At 44.6% G+C, this 25,887-nt stretch overlaps 2 protein-coding genes across 8 annotated transcripts in view; one reads left to right on the top strand and one right to left on the bottom strand.

Annotated features, from left to right (window-relative positions):
• The window catches only part of fam13c (family with sequence similarity 13 member C), a 181,423-nt gene extending 158,636 nt beyond the window's left edge, over window positions 1–22,787 (top strand). For all 7 annotated transcript variants that reach the window (XM_078223617.1, XM_078223615.1, XM_078223618.1 and 4 more), the window contains 4 exons: window positions 6,976–7,071; window positions 9,491–9,696; window positions 16,030–16,131; window positions 18,337–22,787. In XM_078223617.1, the coding sequence (XP_078079743.1) occupies window positions 6,976–7,071; window positions 9,491–9,696; window positions 16,030–16,131; window positions 18,337–18,469 (537 nt within the window). In that variant the 3' untranslated portion in view covers window positions 18,470–22,787. The remainder of the gene's footprint in view (window positions 1–6,975; window positions 7,072–9,490; window positions 9,697–16,029; window positions 16,132–18,336) is intronic.
• LOC144500539 (phytanoyl-CoA hydroxylase-interacting protein-like) overlaps window positions 22,787–25,887 on the bottom strand; it is a 25,886-nt gene continuing 22,785 nt past the window's right edge. Inside the window, exon 4 of the mRNA XM_078223620.1 lies at window positions 22,787–23,671. Within this exon, the coding sequence (XP_078079746.1) occupies window positions 23,137–23,671 (535 nt within the window). The 3' untranslated portion in view covers window positions 22,787–23,136. The remainder of the gene's footprint in view (window positions 23,672–25,887) is intronic.

Genomic DNA, 25,887 nt, shown 5'->3' with positions numbered 1-25,887 from the left:
TGAGAAGCCAGTAGCACGCGACAGATCCTTAAGGGGGAGGGAGACCAGCCCCAAGTCGTGGTTCACATAGGCACCCAAGTAGGGATGGGGATGTAAGGCAGAAATTCAGGGAGTTAGGGTGGAAGCTTAGGGCTAGAACAAACAGAGTTGTTATCTCTGGTTTGTTACCCGTGCCACGTGATAGTGAGAAGAGGAATAGGGAGAGAGAGCAATTGAACACGTGGCTACAGGGATGGTGCAGAAGGGAGGGATTCAGATGCCTGGACAATTGGGGTTCATTCTGGGGTAGGTGGGACCTCTACAAACGGGATGGTCTACACCTGAACCAGAGGGGTACCAATATCCTGGGGGGGAAATTTGCTAATGCCCTTCGGGAGGGTTTAAACTAATTCAGCAGGGGGATGGGAACCTGAATTGTAGCCCCAGTGTAGGTTGAGTGTAGTGAGGTCATGGATAAGGTTTCAACGTCACAGGAGTGTACCGGCAGGCAGGAAGGTGGTTTGAAGTGTGTATACTTCAACGCCAGGAGCATCCGGAATAAGGTGGGTGAATTTGCAGCATGGGTTGGTACCTGGGACTTTGATGTTGTGGCCATCTCGGGACAGGAATGGTTGTTGCAGCTTCCGGGGTTTAGATGTTTCAGTAAGAGCAGGGAAGGTGGTAAAAGAGGTGGAGGTGTGGCATTGTTAGTCAAGGACAGTATTACGGTGGCAGAAAGGACGTTTGATGAGGACTCGTCTACTGAGGTAGTATGGATGAGGTTAGAAACAGGAAAGGAGAGGTCACCCTGTTGGGAGTTTTCTATAGGCCTCCGAAAAGTTCCAGAGATGTAGAGGAAAGGATTGCAAAGATGATTCTGGATAGGAGCGAAAGTAACAGGGTGGTTGTTCTGGGGGACTTTAACTTTGCAAATATTGACTGGAAAAGCTAAAGCTCGAGTACTTTAGAGGGGTCAGTTTTTGTCCAATGTGTGCAGGAGGTTTCATGACACAGTATGTAGGTGGGCCAACAAGAGGCGAGGCCACATTGGATTTGGTACTGGGTAATGAACCAGACCAGGTGTTAGATTTGGAGGTAGGTGAGCACTTTGGTGATAGTGACCACAATTCGGTTACGTTTACTTTAGCGATGGAAAGGGATAGGTATATACCGAAGGGCAAGAGTTATAGCTGGGGGAAAGGAAATTATGATGCGATTAGGCGAGATTTAGGATGCATAGGTTGGGGAAGGAAACTGCAGGGGATGGGCACAATTGAAATGTGAAGCTTGTTCAAGGAACAGCTACTGTGTGTCCTTGATAAGTATGTACCTGTCAGGCAGGGAGGAAGTGGTCGAGCGAGGGAACCGTGGTTTACAAAAGACGTTGAATCTCTTGTGAAGAGGAAGAAGGAGACTTATGTAAAGATGAGATGTGAAGGCTCAGTTAGGGCGCTTGAGAGTTACAAGTTAGCCAGGAAGGACCTAAAGAGAGAGTTAAGAAGAGCCAGGAGGGGACATGAGAAGTCTTTGGCAGGTAGGATCAAGGAAAATCCTAAAGCTTTCTATAGGTATGTCAGGAATAAAAGAATGACTAGGGTAAGATTAGGGCCAGTCAAGGACAGTAGTGGGAAGTTGTGCGTGGAGCCTGAAGAGATAGGAGAGGCGCTAAATGAATATTTTTCATCAGTATTCACGCAGGAAAAAGACAATGTTGTCGAGGAGAATGCTGAGATACAGGCTATTGGACTAGACGGGATTGAGGTTAATAAGGAGGAGGTGTTAGCAATTCTGTAAAGTGTGAAAATAGATAAGTCCCCTGGGCCGGATGGGATTTATCCTAGGATTCTCTGGGAGGCTAGGGAGGAGATTGCAGAGCCTTTGGCTTTGATCTTTATGTCATCATTGTCTACAGGAACAGTGCCAGAAGACTGGAGGATAGCAAATGTTGTCCCCTTGTTCAAGAAGGGGAGTAGAGGCAAACCTGGTAATTATAGACCAGTGAGCCTTACTTCTGCTGTGGGCAAAGTTTTGGAAAGGATTATAAGAGATAGGATTTATAATCCTGATTTATAATCAGGAATTGGCTCGCTGTAAGAAGACAGAGGGTGGTGGTTGATGGGAAATGTTCATCCTGGAGTTCAGTTACTAGTGGTGTACCGCAAGGATCTGTTTTGGGGCCACTGCTGTTTGTCATTTTTATAAATGACCTGGATGAGGGCGTAGAAGGATGGGTTAGTAAATTTGCGGATGACACTAAAGTCGGTGGAGTTGTGGACAGTGCGGAAGGTTGTTGCAGGTTACAGAGGGACATAGATAAGCTGCAGAGCTGGGCTGAGAGGTGGCAAATGGAGTTCAATGCGGAAAAGTGTGAGGTGATTCACTTTGGAAGGAGTAACAGGATTATAGAGTACTGGGCTAATGGTAAGATACTTGGTAGTGTGGATGAACAGAGAGATCTCGGTGTCCATGTGCATAGATCCCTGAAAGTTGGCACCCAGGTTGATAGGGTTGTTATGAAAGCGTACAGAGTGTTAGCTTTTATTGGTAGAGGGATTGAGTTTTGGAGCTAGGAGGTCATTTGCAGCTGTACAAAACTCTGGTGCGGCCGCACTTGGAGTATTGCGTACAGTTCTGGTCGCCGCATTATAGGAAGGATGTGGAAGCATTGGAAAGGGTGCAGAGGAGATTTACCAGGATGTTACCTGGTACCGTGGGAAGGTCTTATGAGGAAAGGCTGAGGGACTTGAGGTTGTTTTCGTTAGAGAGAAGAAGGTTAAGAGGTGACTTAATAGAGGCATACAAGATGATCAGAGGATTAGACAGAGTGGATAGTGAGAGCCTTTTTCCTTGGATGGTGATAGCTAGCACGAGGGAACATAGCTTTAAATTGAGGGGTGATAGATATAGGACAGATGTCAGAGGTAGGTTCTTCACTCAGAGAGTAGTAAGGTCGTGGAATGTCCAGTAGTGGACTTGCCAACATTAAGGGCATTTAAATGGTCATTGGATAAACATATGGATGATACTGGAATAGTGTAGGTTAGATGGGCTTTAGATTGGTTTCACTGGTCGGCGCAACATCGAGGGCCGAAGGGCCTGTACTGCGCTATAATGTTCTATGTTCTAGATAGCTACAGTGAACATACCCCACCTAGTCGATGTCCAGGAAGGGTCAGAATTGTCGAGTGTCTATTGGGGTACTCCTGGGTGCAATTGTGATGCTGAAACTCCAACTTGGAGCTTACCTGTACTACCCGTAAAGAATACAATTCAGCTTTGCCTTACTTGTCCATTCCGCCACTGGGATATTTCTCCTATATTATCTGGAACTGAGTGAGAATCCCAGGGCCTCGTTGCCCTTCCAGGTCTTTTTAATGGACCTGCAGAATCTGATATTTCACCACCCTTTTCCCGTCATGTTTTTGCGCCACCTCACCTTCAGTATCATTCAGAAGAGGTTCACAAGAATAGTTCCAAGGACGAGAAACTTCAGTTCTGAGGATAGATTGGAGAAATTGGGGCTGTTCTCCTTGGAGAGTAAGAAATCTCACAGTGCCAGGTTGAAGTCCAACAGGTTTATTTGGAATCATGGAATTATTTGGAGCGCTGGTCCATCACTCACCTGATGAAGGGGCAGCGCTCCGAAAGCTTGTGATTCCAAATAAACATATTGGACTTTAACCTGGTGTTGTGAGACTTCTTACTGTGGCCACCCCAGTCCAATGCCGGCATCTCCACCTCATGGCACCTTGGAGAGAAGGTCAGGAGGAGATGTTCAAAATCATGAGGGGAGGGGGGCTGTCAATCAACAACAAAGCCCTGGAGGATGGTGGGCCCGCCCTGTTTGAATTATCAATAGATTCTTGGATTGACTCTATTCCAGTCACATGTGGGCTTTCTCATCTTGGAGTCAACCTGACCACACAGAGGCTCTGTTTGGTTCCCTTATCTCTGTGGTGAGAATGATCACTAATTTGTCATCAAACAGCCGATTCAGTTGGGTATGAAGCTTAAGTAGGTAAGTAACAGCTACAGAAAGCTCCTTATCAGCAATGTAACAATGTGAGTAAAATCCCAATATCCTCGAACCCCACTGAATGGTGACTCCACCAATCACAGGTCTGCAGCAGAATCCGAATTCCTTCACATTTTTGCAGCTCAGTTGCATTAAGCACTGATAAAATCTTGCTGCTGTTGTCCAGTCCTGGAGGCCTTTCTCTGGACAATCGGTATCTGCCTTCAACATGTTGGCAGGACTTGCACAGGATAGACTGCAATATGCCTGCCACGTTGATGGATCCGAAGCAGATTCAGTGCTGTTTAGTGTAGGTCCTCATATAACTCCTTACATAATCTGGCAATGCAATAAATAGTGAGCATTATGGTAACAGGCGTCAGCAGGACTAGCTGATGAATTGGGTAGACACAATGTACTGCAGACGCAATTCAGTGCAGATAAGTGTGAAGCGACACTTTGGAAGCACAATATGGAAAATGTGGTATTGTTTATCACAGAATGGCAGAGTTGTTATGGTGCAGAAGGAGGCCATTTGGCCCATCATGTCTGCACTGGCTTTCCAAATGAGCATCATGACTTAGTACCATTCCCTGCCTTTTTCCCGTACCCCTATACATTGTTTTTATTCAAATCGTCACCTAATGTTCTCTGGAATGCCTCGATTGAACCTGCCTCCACCACACTTCCAGGCAGTCCATTCCAGACCCCAACCATTTGCTGTGTGAAAAAGATTTTTCTCACATCACATTTGCTTCTTTTGCAAATCACCTTAAATCTGTACCCTCTCGTTCATGATCCTTTTTACAGTTTCTCCCTATCTACTCTGTCCAGCCCCCTCACGATGACATCCTGATCAAATCCCTTAGCCGCCTTCTCTCCAAGGAGAACAGTCCCAAGTTTCTCCAATCTGTCCTCAGAACTGAAGTTTCTCATCCCTGGAACCGTTCTTTAAACTTCTTCTGAATGAAGCTGAAGGGAAGATGGTGCAAAATCAGTAAGGAAAAAAAACGATAGGAGAAATTTCTTTGGCAGGTTGTTAAGTTTTAGGCTGCACGACCTGCAAGGGTGGTGGAATCAGGTAAAAAGCTAATGGCATTTGCTACCAAATAAACCTGTTGGACTTTTAACCTGGTATTGTTAAAACTCTTACTGTGCTTACCCCAGTCCAACGCCGGCATCTCCACATCAGGAATCAGGTACCACAGGGACTTTTAAAACAGCACTGAACATGTAGGGGCAGAGGCTGAACGGGGGCGGGGGGCGCGCGGGGAAAGCTAGAGTGGGGGACTCATTGCAGAGCTCTGTCAAAGAGCTGCTGTAGGAGTGACACGGTAAACATCTCTGCTGTGAAATTCTGAGAGTCATGATGTGGAGATGCCGGAATTCTGTGAGCACACAATGGCGCTTTGGCAAAGTGAGATGATTGCTGTGACACTGACTCCCTCTTCAGGCAGCTGAATAGCAGTCCAGTGTAGGCCGGAGCCTCCCCTCCACGGAGATTGTTTCATTTTGTCTCAAATCCAACACTTAGCTTTTGTACCTGACAAGTGCTGTCAATCAGGACAGCATCATAGGATGGTTTAGCCTTGACTTTGAACTCAACGTGAGCTGATATTCTATCGAATACAGAGCTGTTGTGCTGGTATCCATCATTAGTGGGTAATTATGAATGATGGTGAATATACTGGACCCTGTTTTTCAGACCATAAGATATAGGACCAGAATTAGGCCATTCGGCCCATCGAGTTTGCTCCGCCATTCAATCATGGCTGATAAGTTTCAAAACCCCATTTTCCCACCTTTTCCCCATAAGCTTTGATCTCCTTACCAATCAAGAACCTATCTATCTCTGTCTTAAATACACTCAATGGCCAGGCCTCCACAGCCTTCTGTGGCAAAGAATTCCACAGATTCATCACCCTCTGGCTGAAGAAATTCTCCCTCTTCTCGGTTCTAAAGGGTCATCCCTTTATTCTGAGGCTGTGCCCTCAGATCCTAGTCTCTCCTACTGATGGAAACATCTTCCCCACGTCCACTCTATTCAGGCCTTTCAGTATTCTGTGAGCTTTTGATTACTCTGAGGGTACATGGACTATTTCCTTTTGGAGATGGATTGGATGGTTAGTGTCCATGGCAAAGTTTGATTGTATTTGAAGAAAGAATGAGATTGATGGTGGGATGATTACTTTTTTTAGGATTCTTTACATAATACAGTTAGAATATTTTTACAATTTTCAGCAGACAAATCTATAGTAAGTTAGTAAAAAAAAGCTACTTTATTAATGTGGTATTTTGGTATATTGATGTCGTTGATGATGTTTTAGTTCTTGCTCTGACATGAGTTTGTGACGTTTCCATCGTTCTGTGTACTCTTGTTGCTTTCCTAATGATATTTCGAAGAAGGCTTTGAAAAGATGTATGAAAATTACAGGACATATCATCTCCCATCACCTCCAAACCTCTTCCTTCAGCTACCTTCTCTGATAGACGACCATTTCAAATCCATCAGAGCCCCCGACCTCTATCAGGCCCTCACAGGCTGCTCAGCTCACCCACTGCCTCGATAGGGGTCCCCTACCATGATCAGCCCTTCCTCTATCACAACTAGCACCCTCCTCTTCACTTGATCGGAGCCCCCACCTCGAGCAGGCCCTCCCCCACCTCGAGCAGTCCCTCCCCCACCTCGAGCAGCCCCTGCTCACTCTGCAGTCCACCCCACATCAGTCCAATCCTGCCAGCCCCGATGCACTAATCCAGCCGCTTGAATTCTTTCTGCTATTTGGGTTTTGTCTTAAGATGATGTTGCTCTGTCCTGTATCGAGTGCTGTTCATAAGTCTGCACATTTCTAGTCCTGAAATGTCCTTTTTTGAAGGTACGTCAGGTAATTCTGATCTCCCTGATGTCTGAAGATAATTCTGATGTTGTGGAGTAAATTTTCAGTAAATGTCCCACTGATGACCACTGTCTATTTGGATAGGTGACCAAACAGGAGAAACTGTTGATGAAGCCTCTCTATGACAGATATCGAAGTATCCGGCAACTTCTGTCTCCGGCAGCTGCAATCCCCACGATTGTAAGTAAAATACAACCTGAATTGCTTGATTAGTTTTCATGGGGATGAGACATATCCAACCGGTGTCCGTGTCAGGTTCCCACCCCCCCCCTCCCCCCCACCCCTGTAGCATTTATTCAGCCACTAGCAATGTTCCTTACTCTTTGATTTGATTTAATTTGATTCATTCTTGTCACTTGTATCTTGTTTTATTAATTCGTGGGACATGGGCGTCGCTGGCTGGCCAACATTTATTGCCCATCCCTAGTTGCCCTTGGAGGGTAGTTGAGAGTCAACCACGTTGCTGTGGCTCTGGAGTCACATGTAGGCCAGACCAGGTAAGGACAACAGATTTCCTTCCCGAAAGGATATTAGTGAACCAGATGGGTTTTTCCAACAATCAAGAATGGTTTCATGGTCATCAGTAGATTCATCAGGGATTCGAACCTGGGTCCCCAGAACATTACCTGAGTTTCTGGATGAATAGTCTAGCGATAATACCACCAGGCTATTGCCTTCCCACTGTATTGGAATACAGTGAAAAGTATTGGGTTTTTTTGCACGCTGTACAGACAAAGCGTACCATACATAGAGAAGGAAAGAAGAGGGTGTAGAATGTAGTGTTACAGTCATAGCTAGGGTGTAGAGAAAGAGCAACTTAATATAAGTTAGGTCCATTCAAAAGTCTGATGGCAGCAGGGAAGAAGCTGTTCTCGAGTCGGTTGGTACGTGATCTCAGACTTTTGTATCTTTTTTGCCGATGGAAGAAGGTGGAAGAGAGGATGTCCGGGTTGCGTGGGGTCCTTAATTATGCTGGCTGCTTTTCCAAGGCAGCAGGAAGTGTCAATGGGTGGGAGGCTGGTTTGAGTGATGGACTGGGCTTTGTTTACTGGGCAGAGCAGGAGCCATACCAAGCTGTGATATATCTGGAAAGGATGCTTTCTATGGTGCAGGTGTAAAAGTTGGTGAGAGTCATGGAGGACATGCCAAATTTCCTTAGCTTCCTGAGAAAGTAGGGGCATTGGTGGGCTTTCTTAACTATAGCGTCCACATGGAGGGAACAGGACAGGTTGTTGGTGATGTGGACACCTGAAAACTTGAAGCTCTCGACCATTTCCACTTCATCCCTATTGATGTAGACAGGGGCATGCCCTCCGCTACACTTCCTGAAGTTGTTGACTATCTCCTTCACAAATAACCTCTTAGCCAAGGAGCAGGCACAGGCCATTCAGCCCCTAGAGTTTGGATCATAGGATCATGGCTGATCTGATAGTAACCTCAAATCTGCATCCTGCCTAACTCCTGATAACCTTTGACCCCTTTGCTTACCAAGACTCTCTCTGCCTTAAAAATATTCAAAGATTCTGCTTCCACCGCCTTTTCAGAAAGAGAGTCTCAAAGACTCACCACTATCTGCAAGAAAAAATTTCACTGCATATCCGTTTTAAATGGGCGACCCTTTATTTTAAAGTGACCCTTAGTTCTAGGTTCTCCCACAAGAAGAAACATCCTGTCCACACCCGCCCTGGCAAAACCTTTCACTTAACGTTTATATTGTGCCTTTAACGTCGTAAAGCATCCCGAGGTGCTTCACAGGAGTCCATTCCGAGTCAAAAGTCATGACATTAGAACAGGTGACCAAGAGTCAGGTCAAAGAGTCTCTCAGGTTTTGGAGCTCAGCTTTACAGAGAGTGAGGAGTGGGAGACAGAGGAGGGCAGCATTGGAGTAGTCGAGCCTGGTGCTAACAATAGTTCATTTATCAGTGTCACAAGCAGGCTTACATTAGCACTGAAATGAAGTTACTGTCGCCACACTCCGGCACCTGTTGGGGTACACTGAAGGAGAATTTAGCATGGCCAATGCACCTAACCAGCACGTCCTTTGGACAGTGGGAGGAAACCGGAGCACCGGAGGAAACCCACGTAGACACAGGAAGAACGTGCAGACTCCGCACAGTGACCCAAGCCGGGAGTCTAACCTGGCTGCTGGCGCTGTGAGGCAACAGTGCTAACCACTTGAGGCCTTCAGCAGTCAGTGAGCTGAGGCAAGGACAGGGATGACCACTTATGCAGGTGGAACAATAATGCAACTGTTTGGCTCCACGTCACGCCCTAGGGCCTCTCAAAAGTGCGATCACACGTTTTGCGGCGCCCCCATGCCCACTGAATACTGATGCTCCCTGAGCTCATTTGTGATCCTTATGCCGAAGGGAGTCTCCCATCCCATCCGGATTAGATTGGAAATGAGTTGAAAAGTCAGAGTCTAACTCAATCAGCAACTTGTTACAGCAGCACCACGGTTATCAGTAAAGATGTGACGCAGAAAGCACGCTGTTGCAAAAAAGATTTCTCCTGGAATTGATGTTGTCATAGACTTAGTCACATATCGATGATGCGTGGTTGGGAAAGTTTGTAAATTGACATTTTGGCTCCTTCATAGGAAGAAGAGGGTTCCGATGAAGAAACCATTCTGAAGAGTTCCGAAATATCGACCAGGCCAACGGCCGACTTACCTTTCCAAGAGTTTGTCGATAATGTAGATCATCGAGATGAGGAGCGTGAACGTGGATTTTGTTCTCCTCTGGATGAAAAGAAGGACATCAAGCAACCATCTGCTTCCCTTTCCAATCTACATGAAGCCTCCATGTAAGAATTAGCCATTTAGATAATTTCTTTCTTTCGTGTTTTAACTCTAGATTAGATTAAATTGAAACAAAGGTTTAGTTTTAATGATCAGTGGTTTACTGTGAGCTTGGTACTTGGAATTTGTACCTCTGTGGGTGAGCTTATGTGATCCACTAGATGCTGCAGATTTGATCTAATTGATGGGTTGCATGTGTATTGATTCATATATGGGAGTGAGTGTTACAACAGGAAGCATGCACAGATACAAGGCTGCTAGTTTGTAACCTCTGCAGTCTGGAACATATTATTCGGAACATCTGGGAAGCTTTGAATAAACCCAGGCAACTCATGTCATCATTTTAATACCATACTTTGCTATGAATGGAAACTTGGGTGATACAGTATTTGGATAAGTAAGACAAATTTTACTACTGCTTTATAATGTTTTATCATTGTTTTATGCTTCAGGTAAATATTTATATCCACAATGGTTTTCGTACACTTGCAGTTAGGGACTCTAACACATCCTATATTTCAGAAAATTCTGAAATGATTTGGACCCAAGCATTCTAGACTGGACGGCACGGTGGCACAATGGTTAGCACTGCTGCCTCACAGCGCCAGGGACCCGGGTTCGATTCCCGGCTTGGTTCACTGTCTGTGTGGAGTCTGCACATTCTCCCCTTGGCTGCGTGGGTTTCCTCCGGATGCTCCGGTTTCCCCTCTCAGTCCGAAAGATGTGGGGGCTAGGTGGATTGGCCATGCTAAATTGCCCCTTAGTGTCGGAGGGATTAGTGGAGTAAATACGTGGGGTTACAGGGATAGGGCCTGGGTGGGATTGTTGGCGGTGCAGGCTCGATGGGCCGAGTGGCCTCCTTCTGCACTGTAGGGATTCTCTGATTCTATGGTTCTAGGTTATAGTGTGTGTATTTCTATATCTGACAGTGTTGGGTATTACCACACTAATTATATTTCTAGTGGAAATTAAATATTTCTTGTTTTGGTCTGTAAATCCGATCAGTGATGAGTAAGTGGTAACTAATTCAGCAAACACAGCACTATGAGTAACGTACATACACTGAGTATGCTTTCCTTTTTCCTGGGCCGAGGGATCCTACCTGCTGTGATTGACAAGGCTGTCTACCATGTCGGACCCACCTACCACACCAGTACTCTCACCCCTTCCCCTCCCTCCCAGCACCAGGATCGGTTCCCCCTTGACCTCACTTTTTACACCACCAATCTCCTCTGCATTTCTCTGCCATTCCCGCCAACTCCAGCATGATGCCATCACCAAACACATCTCCCACCACGCCACGCGCCCCCCCCCCCCCCCAATCAACATTCCATAGGGACCGTTCCCTCTGTGACACCCTGGTCCATCCCTCCAGCACCCCTAAATTCTCATGCATCTTCCCATGCAGTCACGGAAGGTGCAACACCTCTCCCTTTATCTTCTCCCTCCTCTCTGGCCATGGCTCCGAACACTCCTTTCAGGTGAAGCAGTGTTTCAATTCCACTTCCTTCAATTTAGTCTATTGCTGCTTCCAATGCGGCCTACTCCCCATTGGGGAAACTCAGCACAGACCCTGACCTTCCTGCTGCGTGACATTTTAACTCAGCATCTTGCTCCCATGCCCACATGCCTGTCTTTGGCCTGCTGCAATGTTCCACTGAGGACCAGCACCTCACCTTCCGATTAGGCAATTTATAATCTTCTGGACTCCACATTGAGTTCAATAACCTCTGACCATGAACTCCCTCTCCTCCATCGTGACTTCTCATTTTTTGATCCAATTTTTCCCTCCAATTGACAAGGGTGATCTGTCACTTGTTCTTAGGTCTTGCTTTCACAGATGCTGACCCTTGTTCTGATATTAACACATTCCGCTCTCTTACCTTGATACCACTATCAGCACCTTATTTAATCTTTAACACTTCCTTTGACTTGTGTTCTATGACATCTTTATCAAATCTCTGCTCGCTCTCACCTATCCCTGACCTTGATTTGATTTGATTTATTATTGACACATAGAAACATAGAAGATAGGAGCAGGAGGAGGCCATTCGGCCCGTCGAGCTCCGCCATTCATCAAGATCATGGCTGATCATCCAACTCAATAGCCTAATCCTGCTTTCTCCCCATAACCTTTGACCTCATTTGCCCCAAGTAATGGTACACAGTGAAAAGTATTGTTTCTTGCGCGTTATACAGACAAAGCATACCGTACATAGAGAAGGAAAGGAGAGAGTGCAGAATGTGGTGTCACAGTCATAGCTAGGATGTGGAGAAAGATCAACTTAATAAGAAGTAGGTTCATTCAAAAGTCTGATGGCAGCAGGGAAGTGAGCATTGTTAGAGAGTTTAAGAGTTAGAATAGAGTTTTAGAAACATAGAATGAGAGTAAGAAATAGAATTGGAGGGTACGCTGGGCACAGCTTGCGAGAAGTCGCCAGACTTCGGCGCCATCTTGGAAGACCTATTTTGCTCCACATACTTCACTCTTATACAATATAAAATCCATCACACTTCCCCCTCTTCAGCTCTGAAGAAGAGTCAAAATAACTCGAAACATTAACTCAGTTTCTCTCTGCACAGATACTGAGCCATCTGCTGAGTTTTTCCAGCATTTTCTGTTTTGATTTCAGATCTCCAGCATCCGCAGTATTTTGCTTTTATGTTACAATCATTGATGTCACGGAACCTTCTGGACTTTAGGGGTTAATTGCTGTTGAGGAGGACGACCAGTTCTATAAAATGTCACTTGCTCAGTGAATAGTCAGCGACCTCTGTACTCCAACCAAAATCAATAACTTGACATTCGAAACCACTGTCTATTCGAAACTCTACTCGTCAATGAATTTTTAATTTCTTTTACTGTAATGAATAATTAACTATACCACAACATGGTCACACACAAGATAGGAAAGGATGCAAGATACCCCTACAAACAGAATTCCTTACAACAGGTAACACGGCGAGGAAGCAATGTGGTGAACTTCCTGATTCCGTATTCCCAGCGGAGTTTGGGGGAATTCAGTGTAGCGGTTGTTTTGTCTGACTGCAGTGTCTCTGGGCAATGCTCCGTGCTTGAGATTTACACCCCCTCATCTCCATGCCTTTATCCCCAATCTAAAATTAGGAGCAAATTGATTTTTGCAACAGTAGGATTTTTAAAGGATTAATTCAGAGGGTGGGACATTGCTCGCAAGGCCAACATTGTCTATAGTTGCCTTGAGAAGGTGGTGGTGGTGGGCCGCCTTTTTAAGCCGTTAAGGTGTAGTTAAGCAGTGACTTCCAGGATTTCTGCCCAGCGACAAGGACGGAACAGCGATCTCTCCAAGTCAGGATGGTGTGCGACTTGGAGGGGAACTTGGACGTGACGGCGTCCCAAGCTGAGAGGCAGCATTTGTGGGAAAACCAGGAGCAGGCAGTCTGCTGACCCCCCAAATAATCTTATGCAAGGGGAAAGAATGAGGCCAAATAGACAGGCTAGTAGCATTAGATATTCTGTTCAAAAGATAAAGCAGTACCTCGAAAGTTAGTTCATTTCACTCAGCACTGGGATTTATGACTAACTTGTGGTCTTGGACTAGGAGAATACTCAGACTCTGCATTTCACCCATCCCCAGTCAGGAGAGCATCTGTCATTGACTTTGAAGGAGAAAAAAGGTTTTATAATGCAGGTTTATCATGATCTGGAATCCATTGTTTGGAAGGGTGATGGGAATAGATTTCGTAGGAACCTACGAGAGGAAATTGGATAAGAAGGGGAGAACTTCTCATGGCAATGGGGACAGGACCTGGCAATGGGACTGATTGGCACAGGCAGGGTGGAACAACATGCCTGCTGTATCATTCTTCAGTTTTAGTAAGATGTAGAAGGATATGTTGATAAGGTTACATGAATTAGAGTGGTGTAGACTTGTGTGCAGCATAAACAAAGGCAGAGATAATTTGGGCTGAATGGTCTGTTTCTGAACCTTACATTCTATGTAGTCATTCAGTTGGGTAGCATTGCCAAATGTCATGATTAGGCAGACAAACCAAGTCCCAGAGGGAAACTTGGCAAGCTATCACAACTATTTTTTATGTATGAGAAGGTGTGTGTACTGAAGTCAGGAGCCACATGTTCCAGTAACACTTTTGGGAGATTTTAAATATCAAATTAAAACACTTTTAATAAATGAAAAAGTGTCGAACCTTTATATTTACACAGTTAAAATTAATCTTGGGGAACATATTCCCCCAAATATTTTTACTTGGTTAGGCTCACACCCCTTTAGCAACAATCCCCATAGATATTTAATCGATAGAGAAACAGTAATGTTAGCACAATGCACCCACTGTTTCTGTATGGAATAGATATGCGAGAGCTTCTCTCCCACTCTGCTATGGAAAATTACAAAAGATTTAAAACAAAGTCCTGGTTCTAAGAAAAAAAACAAATACTTTTCTGGGTTGCCTGAAAGCGGCTTCACTTTTTGCTTCTTTTCACAGCTGTCCCCCAGCACTGAGCACACTCCAGGAAGTCTGACATGGCAGCACCTCAACACAGCACCCAACCTCTCTCCAAATAGCTTTTCTTCTTTTTCATCTTTTTCCATTGTCCTTATCCTTCTTTGAAATGCAGCCCAACAAACTGTCTTCAATTTAAGTAAATTACTTACATACTCACACGCCCTCTCTCTTGCACACGCCCTCTCTCTTGCACACGCCCTCTCTCTTGCACACGCCCTCTCTCTTGCACACGCCCTCTCTCTCGCACACGCCCTCTCTCTCGCACACGCCCTCTCTCTCGCACACGCCCTCTCTCTCGCACACGCCCTCTCTCTCGCACACGCCCTCTCTCTCGCACACGCCCTCTCTCTCGCACACGCCCTCTCTCTCGCACACGCCCTCTCTCTCGCACACGCCCTCTCTCTCGCACACGCCCTCTCTCTCGCACACGCCCTCTCTCTCGCACACGCCCTCTCTCTCGCACACGCCCTCTCTCGCGCACACGCCCTCTCTCGCGCACACGCCCTCTCTCGCGCACACGCCCTCTCTCGCGCACACGCCCTCTCTCGCGCACACGCCCTCTCTCTCGCACACGCCCTCTCTCTCGCACACGCCCTCTCTCTCGCACACGCCCTCTCTCTCGCACACGCCCTCTCTCTCGCACACGCCCTCTCTCTCGCACACGCCCTCTCTCTCGCACACGCCCTCTCTCTCGCACACGCCCTCTCTCTCGCACACGCCCTCTCTCTCGCACACGCCCTCTCTCTCGCACACGCCCTCTCTCTCGCACACGCCCTCTCTCTCGCGCACACGCCCTCCCTCTCGCGCACACGCCCTCTCTCGCGCACACGCCCTCCCTCGCGCACACGCCCTCCCTCGCGCACACGCCCTCCCTCGCGCACACGCCCTCCCTCGCGCACACGCCCTCCCTCGCGCACACGCCCTCTCCCGCGCGCACGCCCTCTCCCGCGCGCACGCCCTCTCCCGCGCACACGCCCTCTCCCGCGCACACGCCCTCTCCCGCGCACACGCCCTCTCCCGCGCACACGCCCTCTCCCGCGCACACGCCCTCTCCCGCGCACACGCCCTCTCCCGCGCACACGCCCTCTCCCTCGCACACGCCCTCTCTCTCGCACACGCCCTCTCTCTCGCACACGCCCTCTCTCTCGCACACGCCCTCTCTCTCGCACACGCCCTCTCTCTCGCACACGCCCTCTCCCGCGCACACGCCCTCTCCCGCGCACACGCCCTCTCCCGCGCACACGCCCTCTCCCGCGCACACGCCCTCTCCCGCGCACACACCCTCTCCCGCGCACACACCCTCTCTCGCGCTCTCGCGCTCTCGCACTCACAGACACACCACATACCTGCTTCACAGAATAACACAATAAACTCCAAAAATATTAAAATAAGAACATTTTCTTCACAAGCAATGGTGTTGACCAGGCTCAGTGTTCAGTTCTGACTCTGAGTTGCATGATTGTGCATTCACGTTCCGCCTACACAGAAAGCAGATCTAAGCTGACACCAAGGGAGTGCTGCTTTATTTGAACTGTTGTCTTTTGATGAGATGGATGTGAAAGATTCCATGGTGCTATTTGAAAGCAGATCAGGGGGCAGTTCCACCTGATGCTCTGGCCAATGGGATAAATGAATGCTTTGACTACAGGAGAATAGCGATTTATTTATTTGCTTTAAAGCGCTTTGGGATGCTGGAGGTTGTGAAACACTGTTTATAAATGGAAATTTTCTTTAATTTGGGACTATATCTTTTTAATTAATTACGGTGTGGGACAAATTAATTTTCTCTCAACCTGTCAGTGTGCCAAGTTTAATGCATTTATTATTGACAGGCCTGAACTGTTGGAACAACTCCGTGAAACTCGATCAGAAAAAAAGAAATTGCGCAAAGCTCTCCGAGAGTTTGAAGAGCAGTTTTTCAAACAGACAGGCAGGTAAGTAGGAGCGATTAGCAGCTGCAGGTGAACACATTGCCAATGCATCAGCAAAACCACACAGTCTGACTTTTCACAATTTTGTTTAGCTGAAGATTATTGGAAAATGTAACGCGTGCTGAGGATTTGTGTTTAATAGCAGTCTCCCCAGCCCAGTCTCTTTTTAAACCCCACAAACCAAAGTCTCTGGGTGAAACTCCTCCCCCCCCCTCCCCCCCACATAAAAAAACCCCATTATGATGGTGAGAATAACGGAGCGATTCCCATCGGTCTGTCAGGCCCGCTCCGCACTGCCGCCCTCCCACACTCAGCCACTTTATTGGAGATTGCTGAGTTTCACAGCAGTACTGTGAATTGGCCGGGGGCGGGGGGAGGTGAGTCCAGCTTCAGAGCACGTGGTGCCATTCTGTAAGGGCACCCCAATATCACTGTGCACCGGGAGACCCCCTCCTCCCCTGGGGACATTGGGACCCCTAACTCCCCCCTCTCATTGGTGGCATGTTCCCCCATCCCTTCCCCGACACGGATCACCAGCATTGAGGCCCTCCTCCATCCCACCCCTACATGACCCCCATGCATGGCCTCCCATCATAGCCCCATACTTCACCACTCTGCATAGACACATACACCAGACCACTCAGCACACACTCACTGTACCAGCTAGGACAGTGCACCACTCAGCACACGGTGCAGCACTCGGCGCGCCCACGGTGCAGCACTCGGCGCAAACGCGCACACACGGTGCGCCACTTGGCACGCATGCGTGCACACGCTGCGCCACTTGGCGTGCACACGCTGTGCCAGTCGGCACGCCACTCGGCGCACATTGCAACCCTCTGTGTGTGCACTGTACTGCTCATGTAAAAAGCTGTTTTTTGTATTTTTGATTAAATTGGTATTTTTATTCTCAGTTTACCACCCTCTGTTGCATGCGTTCACTTCCCTTTACAGTGTACATCCCTTTAATTTGTACCTGCTGGCCAGATTACAAGCTTCCCCATTAGTCTTATTATCACAGCCAGGCTAAACTACATTGCTGGCTGGTGACAACTACCGCAGATTATCTGGACAATCAGAGCAGATAGCTCACTGCTCCTCCTGCAATCCTGGCCCCACCAACGTAACACACAGCCTCAGCTGTGCCAGTACAGCATTCTGGTCTGTTGTCTTCAATTTTGTGGAACCCATGTTACAAAGGATATACTGCCTTTAAGATGAGCCTAGGGCTGATTCCTTGTTCAAGGTGAATTTTGATTTGATTTATTATTGTCACATGTATTAATATACAGTGAAAAGTATTGTTTCTTGCGCACTATACAGACAAAGCATACTGTTCATAGAGAAGGAAAGGAGAGGCCGCAGAATGTAGTGTTACAGTCATAGCTAGGGTGTAGAGAAAGATCAAATTAATGCAAGGTAGATCCATTCAAAAGTCTGTCGGCAGCAGGGAAAAAGCTGTTCTTGAATCGGTTGGTACATGACCTCAGACTTTTGTATCTTTTTCCTGACAGAAGAAGGTGGAAGAGAGAATGTCCGGGGTGCGTGGGGTCCTTAATTATGTTGGCTGCTTTGCCAAGGCAGCGGAAAGTGTAGACAGAGTCAATGGATGGGAGGCTGGTTTGCGTGATGGAAAGTGGAACCAATGGGTATAATTTTAGAAATCAAGTGAAAATCAAATATCAGAAAAAATTATTAGGCAAAAGTTTGCAAGTAGGTGGAAAATTCTGCTCAAGGGTATAAAATCAAACTGAGGAACTTGAAATGAAGGCAGAAATATGTATTTTGTAAATAAATGTATTGAGGGGGATAGCAAGGAAGGGTAAGAAATCAGATTGAAAAGCTGGAGCTAATGAGATGGCCCAGCATGTCAAACAGACTGCTCCTGTTCCGCTGGCTAAATGAGTAAAATTCTCCTTGGGACAGTGAGAATGAACAATTCTTTCTCTATTTTGTATTTGTTTCTTCCTGCTGTTCTGTCCAAATGGATCAGTTCCTCTTAGCTCCATCTGGAGATGAAGTTGTTCTCAACTTGCCTTATTCTATTGCCAGGAGAGCTGTGACCAGAAGCTCATTTTGTGGGGGGAGGTTGTGGGGGGGGGGGGGGGGGATATAATTGCAGATTAACTCAACTCTGTGACAAAGAGTTTTAATTAACCATGTTGATTTCCCTGGAAATGATAATAATCACGCAGATTTTTCTTGTAGGAACGTACAGAAAGAAGACCGCATACCGATGGCTGAAGAGTACAGCGAGTACAAGCACATGAAAGCAAAGCTTCGATTGCTGGAGGCACTCATCACCAAGCACGATGGCTCAAAAACTGCTTTGAGTTCTTAAAGACAAACCTTACACAGAAGACGATTTTCTTGTCCTTAACTGAACCAGAGGGAATTATTCACTCCTTTCTAAAGCTCTGGATACTTCTTTCTCGCGTTTGTGCCATAGAAACACTTGGCTGCACTTTATTGATCACTGAAGTCCACAAGTTCCAGCAGTGACAGCAAAAATGAACACGAGGGTTGCTGAGCAACTAATCAAAGTCACTGTCACACACGACAACAAACGTTACAAGATGCACTGACAATATTTTTGAGTAGGTAGCTTTGAGAATTTTATGAAATAGACCCTATTCCGGACAATGAGTAACTGCGAATAGTTGAATTATTCCTCGGCAAGGCAGAAATTTAGTGGGGGGAGGGGGAGGGGAGACATTATTTGATGGTCTCTGTGTGAGCCACCATAGCACTTTATTTATGTCATTGTGAACTGAAAAAAAAAGTGTCGTGTACAACCAAAAAAAAAGCCTGCCTTTTTTATTTTGATCATGTGTTTTTGATGGTTTCTTCAGTTTTTATTACGTTGAGTAGTCAATTACTGTTTAAATACAAAGATTGCCAATTCTTGTATGATTATCGAAGGGAAATTCAAGATGAATTTATAATTGTTCGGACTCCAGTTCCAATCTTCTTTGTGGCCGTTCTTTAACCATTTCAGATCCAAGTTAGGGATTGGCATACCTTTATATTGTCCAGTAGAAACACTGTCATTTATACTTTTGGTAATTATTTACTGAAAAAAATGTTTGTAATATTTTGTAATTTAGAACATGCGTAAAGTGTATCATTCTGAAACAGGCATATTTTGCATGCATAATGTTCCTGCAGCATCTCAGAGGTCGATGTGTCATTAAGGTCTGACTTAAAACTAATGTCAATCCTTTCAGCAATCCACTGTTTATTGAAAAGATGTTACGTCACAAGGAAGCCATTTGAGCCATCCAAGTTCATGATCTGAAAAGGATCCGAAGTTCCTCTATTACAGACTATTTTTTAATTTGATCATTAGTTGTTCCCTACCCTTTTGGTATTATCGATCAACTTGACCACTTCTACATTCAAGTTCTTTTCTTTTTTTTTATTTATTCCTTCATGGGATGTGGGCCATTTTTGTTGCCCATCCTTAACTGCCCTTCAACTGAGTGGCTGGCTAGGTTCATTTCAGATAGTTGAGTGAACCCACATTTCTGTGGATCTAGAGTTACTGTAGGCTAGAGCAGGTAAGAATGGCAGATATTGGGCTATAACATCCGAGATCCCAGATGGTATTTGGGGGGGTAGGGGGACATGCGTTGGGGAATTCCCTTTTGCAGTTCCCAGGTAAGGTTTGCACATCAATTGCCAAGAAGTGCCAACTTTTCCTAGGCAATTGCCCTACACTGGGAGCCATCCGGAAAATGGGATTTAAATTGCAAACTTCGGATGGTTCTGACTGGGTTACATCAACAGTTATCCAGCAAAGGTTAGAAGATTTAAAACCCTTATGATCTTTTGGTAACTATTGCATAAACCCACACCAATTTCCCCCTCACCCAGGGCACCCTCCCCATATCCCCCCAAGGGTCTCTCTCCACCCCCCTCCCCCACCAACGCTGAAATCCGAAAGCCCCCTCCTGAGGTCTGACCCTTACACACTTACCTTATACACACCTTCCCCCCTGGCCTGCCAACGATCTGCAAGCTTACCTGCTTTATGGCAGCTTGTGCTGTAAAAATGGGGCATGGTTTCCTTCCCTTTGACAGAGCTGCACTTGACGCTAGGTCCCGAGAACATGTTGCACCACCCGAGTGGCCCAACCCGAGTTGGAAGGTCAGGCAAGACAGCAGTTTGGGTAAGTGACTGGGATCGGAGTGGAAATACGATGTTGATTGCCAGTCCAAGGAAATTCGAGCCCAATTCCTTCCCACTAGCTGGACTTTTTTTTAAACAACAATCAAAGCTAGTTTTACAGTGACCCATCAGCTTTATATTCCAAATTTCGTTCACTGAGTTTAAATTTCATCAGTCGCCATGGTGGGATTTGAACCCATCACCAGGGACACAGGCCTCGAGATTATTAATCCAGTTATTAATCTGCCACCATCTCCCCAACTTAAATGTAAATTTGAAATGGTAGTTTGCAAACAAATCCCAATTCTTTGAACTCGACGTGAAGATTCTTAAGTCACTCTCCGAACAAGTTCCTGCTGCTTATCTTTCAGCCAATGTGAAAACCAGAAGCAAAATAATGTTAATTATGGAAATCTGAAATAAAGAACAGAAAATGCTGGCAATACTCAACAGGTCAGGCAGCATCTGTGGAGAGAAAGTCAGATCATGTTTCAGGTCAATGATGTTTTATAGGAAGGAGCTGTTCTGAACTGCTGCTTGTTTCCAGTAATGCATTGGTTTTATATAGTTGTTTGAGCCTGGAATAGCTTGCTTACGCTATAACAAAACTGCCCCAGTGTTCACACCATGCCTGGTCTTTTTAGCATCTTTCAGATTTCATTCTTTTTGTTTTGAACCCATGTGTCTCAAGCCTTCATTGATTTGATCATGTCTGCCTATTTCGTTATCACTGATTACAGAGGACAGGATACTGAGTAATCATAAGAGTGCATGAATTATTTTCAACTTTTCATGTGCCGCCTTCTCGAACTCCCTTCTTACAATAATAGTACTGACGAACTATCATTTGCGATTGGCATAATATTGCTTGCTGTTATTTATGCACACAGGGTACAGCAACTTCAACGGAGCAGTAAATGCATGGTTCAGCTCCAAATATCCGTAGCTGCTGTCCCTGTCACACCACTCCACGCTATTAGCTTCACATAAATGATGTCTTGCTGTCTAGCTCACTGCTGAAATGCATTGCCTGTTGTGAAATTACAGTAGATACAAACTAAACTTGTCAGAGAAGGTTAAGTCTTGTCCATTTCAGTCTAAGTACAATTTTAATGATAATTACTGCTAGTCAACCTCACTGGCACTGAAATACATGGTTGCTTGCCCTGTTCACTGAGGTCTTAGATGACCAATTTCCCTCACTGCAATGTTAGCCGCTCACATTTTCAACAAGTTGCAAGGTAAACACTTAAACCGGGTGCAATGGTAAATCTAACTGCTGTTAGATTAATTCCCACAGCAAATTATGGCCCAACATGCTTCTGAAGTTTCCAATACATCCCCATCCTACCATGTTATAAGATTTACATTTTCTTCACTTTGGATTGATCTATTTGAAGTGTATTCATTAATTCACGCCTAACTGTGCTATAGTACAACTCACCACGATTTCAATCAATTTCCTTAAATTTATCCCTCGAAGACTTGAAGCCAGCCTTTTAAAAAGCGTCTAGCTGTTTGTTGGCCTTTGCTGATGCCAATTCTGTATGCGTATCCTGTACAACTTTAAGTTGCCATTGTCTGGTGAAGGCTTTTTGTGTTCTTTTTAAAATGTTTATTTAAACTGCATGCATTTTGAGTTTACTTCTTTTGAAATGCTAATGAATGTATTCACTTGTAACTAGCTTGCCAAAAATATTTGTAGCTAAACAGGAACCTCCGTGTAAAATGGAAATGAATGCTGAATTTCTTTGCTTGGCTCAGGAGTGTGCTATTATCTACACTCAATTGAAGCAACACAAAGCATCCTAGACTGGAAGCATTTGTTCAAAATCATTGTTGGTAGTCAGAGAATTCAACTCAGGTTTTTAATTTGTGCCACCATATAAAATCCCTCTGTCATATTCTACAACATTCAATGATTAAATTTGGAATAATGTTTTGAATACAGTGTTAATTTACTGGTTTTTTTTGGGTTGAAATTTGAGTTTTCCAGACAAATTGAGATATTTCTTTTACTTGTTGTGAACCATTCAGAAACGCTGTTCCTTGTTCCAAACTGTCTATGCATGGGGAAAAAAAACTACTAAATTATAAGCTAATGTTTGGTTAACCCAAATAATGCTGGCACTTTGTATTTCTTTGTAGGAAGCAGTATAAGAAGAATTATAATGAACTTATTGCGGTATTGGAATGTAATAAATAGAATAGTAATGTATGCATTTTACAGCCATTTAATTTTTTAGAAGCAGTATGGTTTCATAACACTGTGAAATTACTACAAAATGCTGTGTAGTTGATCATCCACTGAACTGTAAATCTTTTTGAACAGTACAAATACAAATATTTTTCTATTGTATTACATTTATTTTCTTCAAATACAGCGGTTTTAAATGTTTCTTATTAACTAGTTATTACAAGTAATGTGAACACTTAATGAACAAGTTGGAAATACTGTATTTCTATTTTGCAAGATAAAGTCATGCTGCCACTGTAACCTTCATGCTTGTTCCAATTGATAGTTGTTCATTTGGGTTAAATATTTGATTTAGAACACTACGCAATAAGCTAACATTTTTCCTTTGCAAGAGCACATTAATATCAACTGTATTTTCTCTTAAAGCAGGAACTTTGCAGCAACTTTATGAAGTATCTCACAAAAAGAAACAGACATTTACATAGTCCGTAAAACGAATGTTTCAGTAAATAAATCAACTAGCGGATCAGCTTTTGGTGAAAGGCTGCATCATATGCGTGCTTTCAAGAGGGAAGAATTGAAATAACACAAAATGAAAACTATATTAATGTCAGTAGTGTGAATACTGCAGGTTGTTCAGTTAACGTCCAGCACTAATGTTACAAGTCTTGCAGCTAGGATCTTTTTTTGCATTTGCTGTGGATAAACTCATTAGCTGATGGCCACTGATCTCAGCCACACTACCAAGAGAGAGATCCACTGGGTCAGTGTAGATGATTTCTAGAATAGCATCCTGGGCGTGATGATAAACAAGCCTACCATCCTCCTCTGTGCATGTCAGGAATTTGTTGTCTGCAATATTTAGCTGAGGAAGTCGCTGCTTGCAGAATTCATCTCCCTCTGATCCCGCCGGTGCAATCACAAGAATAATGTAGTGGTAAGCTGTATACATGCAATAGAAATCACCAAAATAGAGGTTAGTGTTCTGATTGAAGAGTTTGCTGGCAGGAATCTGATAGCGGTATCTCCCGTAAGGTGAATCGTGCGGAGGTTTGCCGGTGTTGAATTCAGTGTTGCAGCTAAAGAAGATGCCTTGCAGTTTCCCACTGATGGGAGAACCATGACTGCCACTGTTATCTTTAATGGAAGTTTGCATCATTTGCCCCTGATGCTCCCTGAAAACAGTAATTTTCATTTGTTAGTAATGCAGAACTGCCCTGGAGGCACAGTCAGTGTTAGCAGCTCACCCCAATTATTATAAACCAATTTCCAGCCAGCTTCGGACTTCTCTATGAACTGCTGAGTCTGCACTTCCTAACTAATTTGATTGACTTCGTTTAGAAAGAACCTTCTAGAAGAAACCTTAGACTTAGAAATGAGAGGAGACAGAAATGATTAAACTCTAGAAATTTAACAATGCATGTTGGAATTTCTGAATGAGTAATATTGCATACATTGCTTATTTGGGTGGACAGGGCTCTGAAATCAGGGGCAAAAAAAACGAGACTGTGGTACAAGGGACAATGAAGCTGAGTAATGGATTTGGAGTTAGGAGACCTGGGGTTCAATGCAGGTGGAGGGTGGTACCATTTTTCACAGAGCTCAGAGCTGTAGCATGAACATAGAATGGGAACAGCACAGAGGAGAGCAGTCACGTGAGTGAAGGAACAAATGAGGAAGGTTCTTAAACTGAAGACTATTCCACCATGGGACCAAAAATGCTTTCCTCCCTATTCATTTCTAATAAACGATGTCTTCAGTTGGCTAATCATTGTTAAAACTTTAATCATATCACATCTGAGGCTAAAGCTAAATAATGCTCAGAAGGTATGTTCAGAACTAAGATCTCCAATTCCTTCACTCAGTACAGGGACCAACGCGTCCATTTGATGAAAAACATCCTACACCTGATCTGTGCCCAGGTGCTGCCATGTCAATGAAGCAACTTCCCCAAGTCCATTGTGCCTACTTGAAACAGATGTGATGCCCCTTGCATGCAAGCATCGGATTCCTTCATGAAATTCAACTGAGCAGGAGCCATTATCTGATGTACATGAAAACAATGCTGTAGTCTTCATATTTTATATGGTGCTGGAAGTAGCAGGAGTGTTCCTCTTTACATTTAACGCAGAAGGTACTGGGAATGCAATTGTGGGTCAGAATTTGGGCACCATCCCAGGAACTTTATGTGGAATACAATCAGGAAAAGGATTATGAAATAAAATTGTTTCTCAAAATCATACTGTCACTGAAATCAATTCAAGATCAAACTAGCTATGTTAAGATTGCATGGGATCATATTGTACATGAACATGTAAATTAATTTGGAGTATTCCCTAAGGAATCTAGATCATAATGCTGTCAGCAACTGAGAAATTTTAGAAGCAATTAATATATTAATAATGCAATATTTTTGCTGATATTTTCTGGTTGCCTCTGCACAGCTTCTAATGCTTGAAGATATAGACATTGTTGCTGGAGACGCAATTAATGTAGGTTTAAAAATACTAATTCTAAAATTTTACTGACCTTCTCTCGCTTGCATTATTACGTTTTGCTACTTCACCAGAAAAAGCACCGCAAATTCATTTAAAACCAAGCTGTTCATTGATATTTGTTGAAGTAGTAACATTTGACCTTATGAATGAGGAGCAGTTGGCCCCTCGAGCTTGCTCCATCATTCAATAAGACTAGAGCTGATTTGATTGTAACGTCAACTCCACATTCCCACCTACCCCAGATCACCTTTCATCCCCTTGTCTATCAAGAATTCATCTAACTCTGGCAGAGTCTTTGAATATTTTGAAGACAAAGAGTTCCAAGACTTAAAACCCTAAGAGAAAAAAAAATCATCTGTCTTAAATGGGTGACCTATTATTTTAAAACAATTCTAGATTCTCCCCAAGCAAAAACCTCTTCACCATAGCCACCCTATCCCCTCAGGATCTTACATATTTCAATCAAATTGTCCATTACTATTTTTAACTGCAGCGGATACAAGCCAGGAATTAGTCTAGTAAACCCTCTCTGAATTGCTTCCAACACATTTACATCCTCCCTTTAATAAGGAGACCGATACTGTCCACAGTACTGCAGAAATGGTCTCATCGGTGCCCTGTTTAACTGAAGCATAACCTCTCTACTTGTGTATGTTATTTCCTTCACAATAAACGATAAGATTATATTAGCTTTCCTAATTACTTTGTTGTATCTGCATACAAACCTTTTGTGATTCATGCAGTAGGACACCCAGATCCCCCTCAGTTCTGCAACCTCCCACCATTTAAATGATATGCTTTTTTATTCTTCCTGCTAAAAAGGACAATTTCACATTTTTCCACATCAAGCTCCATTTGCCAGAGGTTTGTCCACTCATTTTCCCTATCTATAT

This window comes from Mustelus asterias, chromosome 11, assembly GCF_964213995.1.
Source record: "Mustelus asterias chromosome 11, sMusAst1.hap1.1, whole genome shotgun sequence".
NCBI classification, from domain to species: Eukaryota; Metazoa; Chordata; class Chondrichthyes; order Carcharhiniformes; family Triakidae; genus Mustelus; species Mustelus asterias.
The sequence above is the reverse complement of the archived record's forward strand: the minus strand, read 5'-3'. Positions and strand labels throughout refer to the sequence as shown.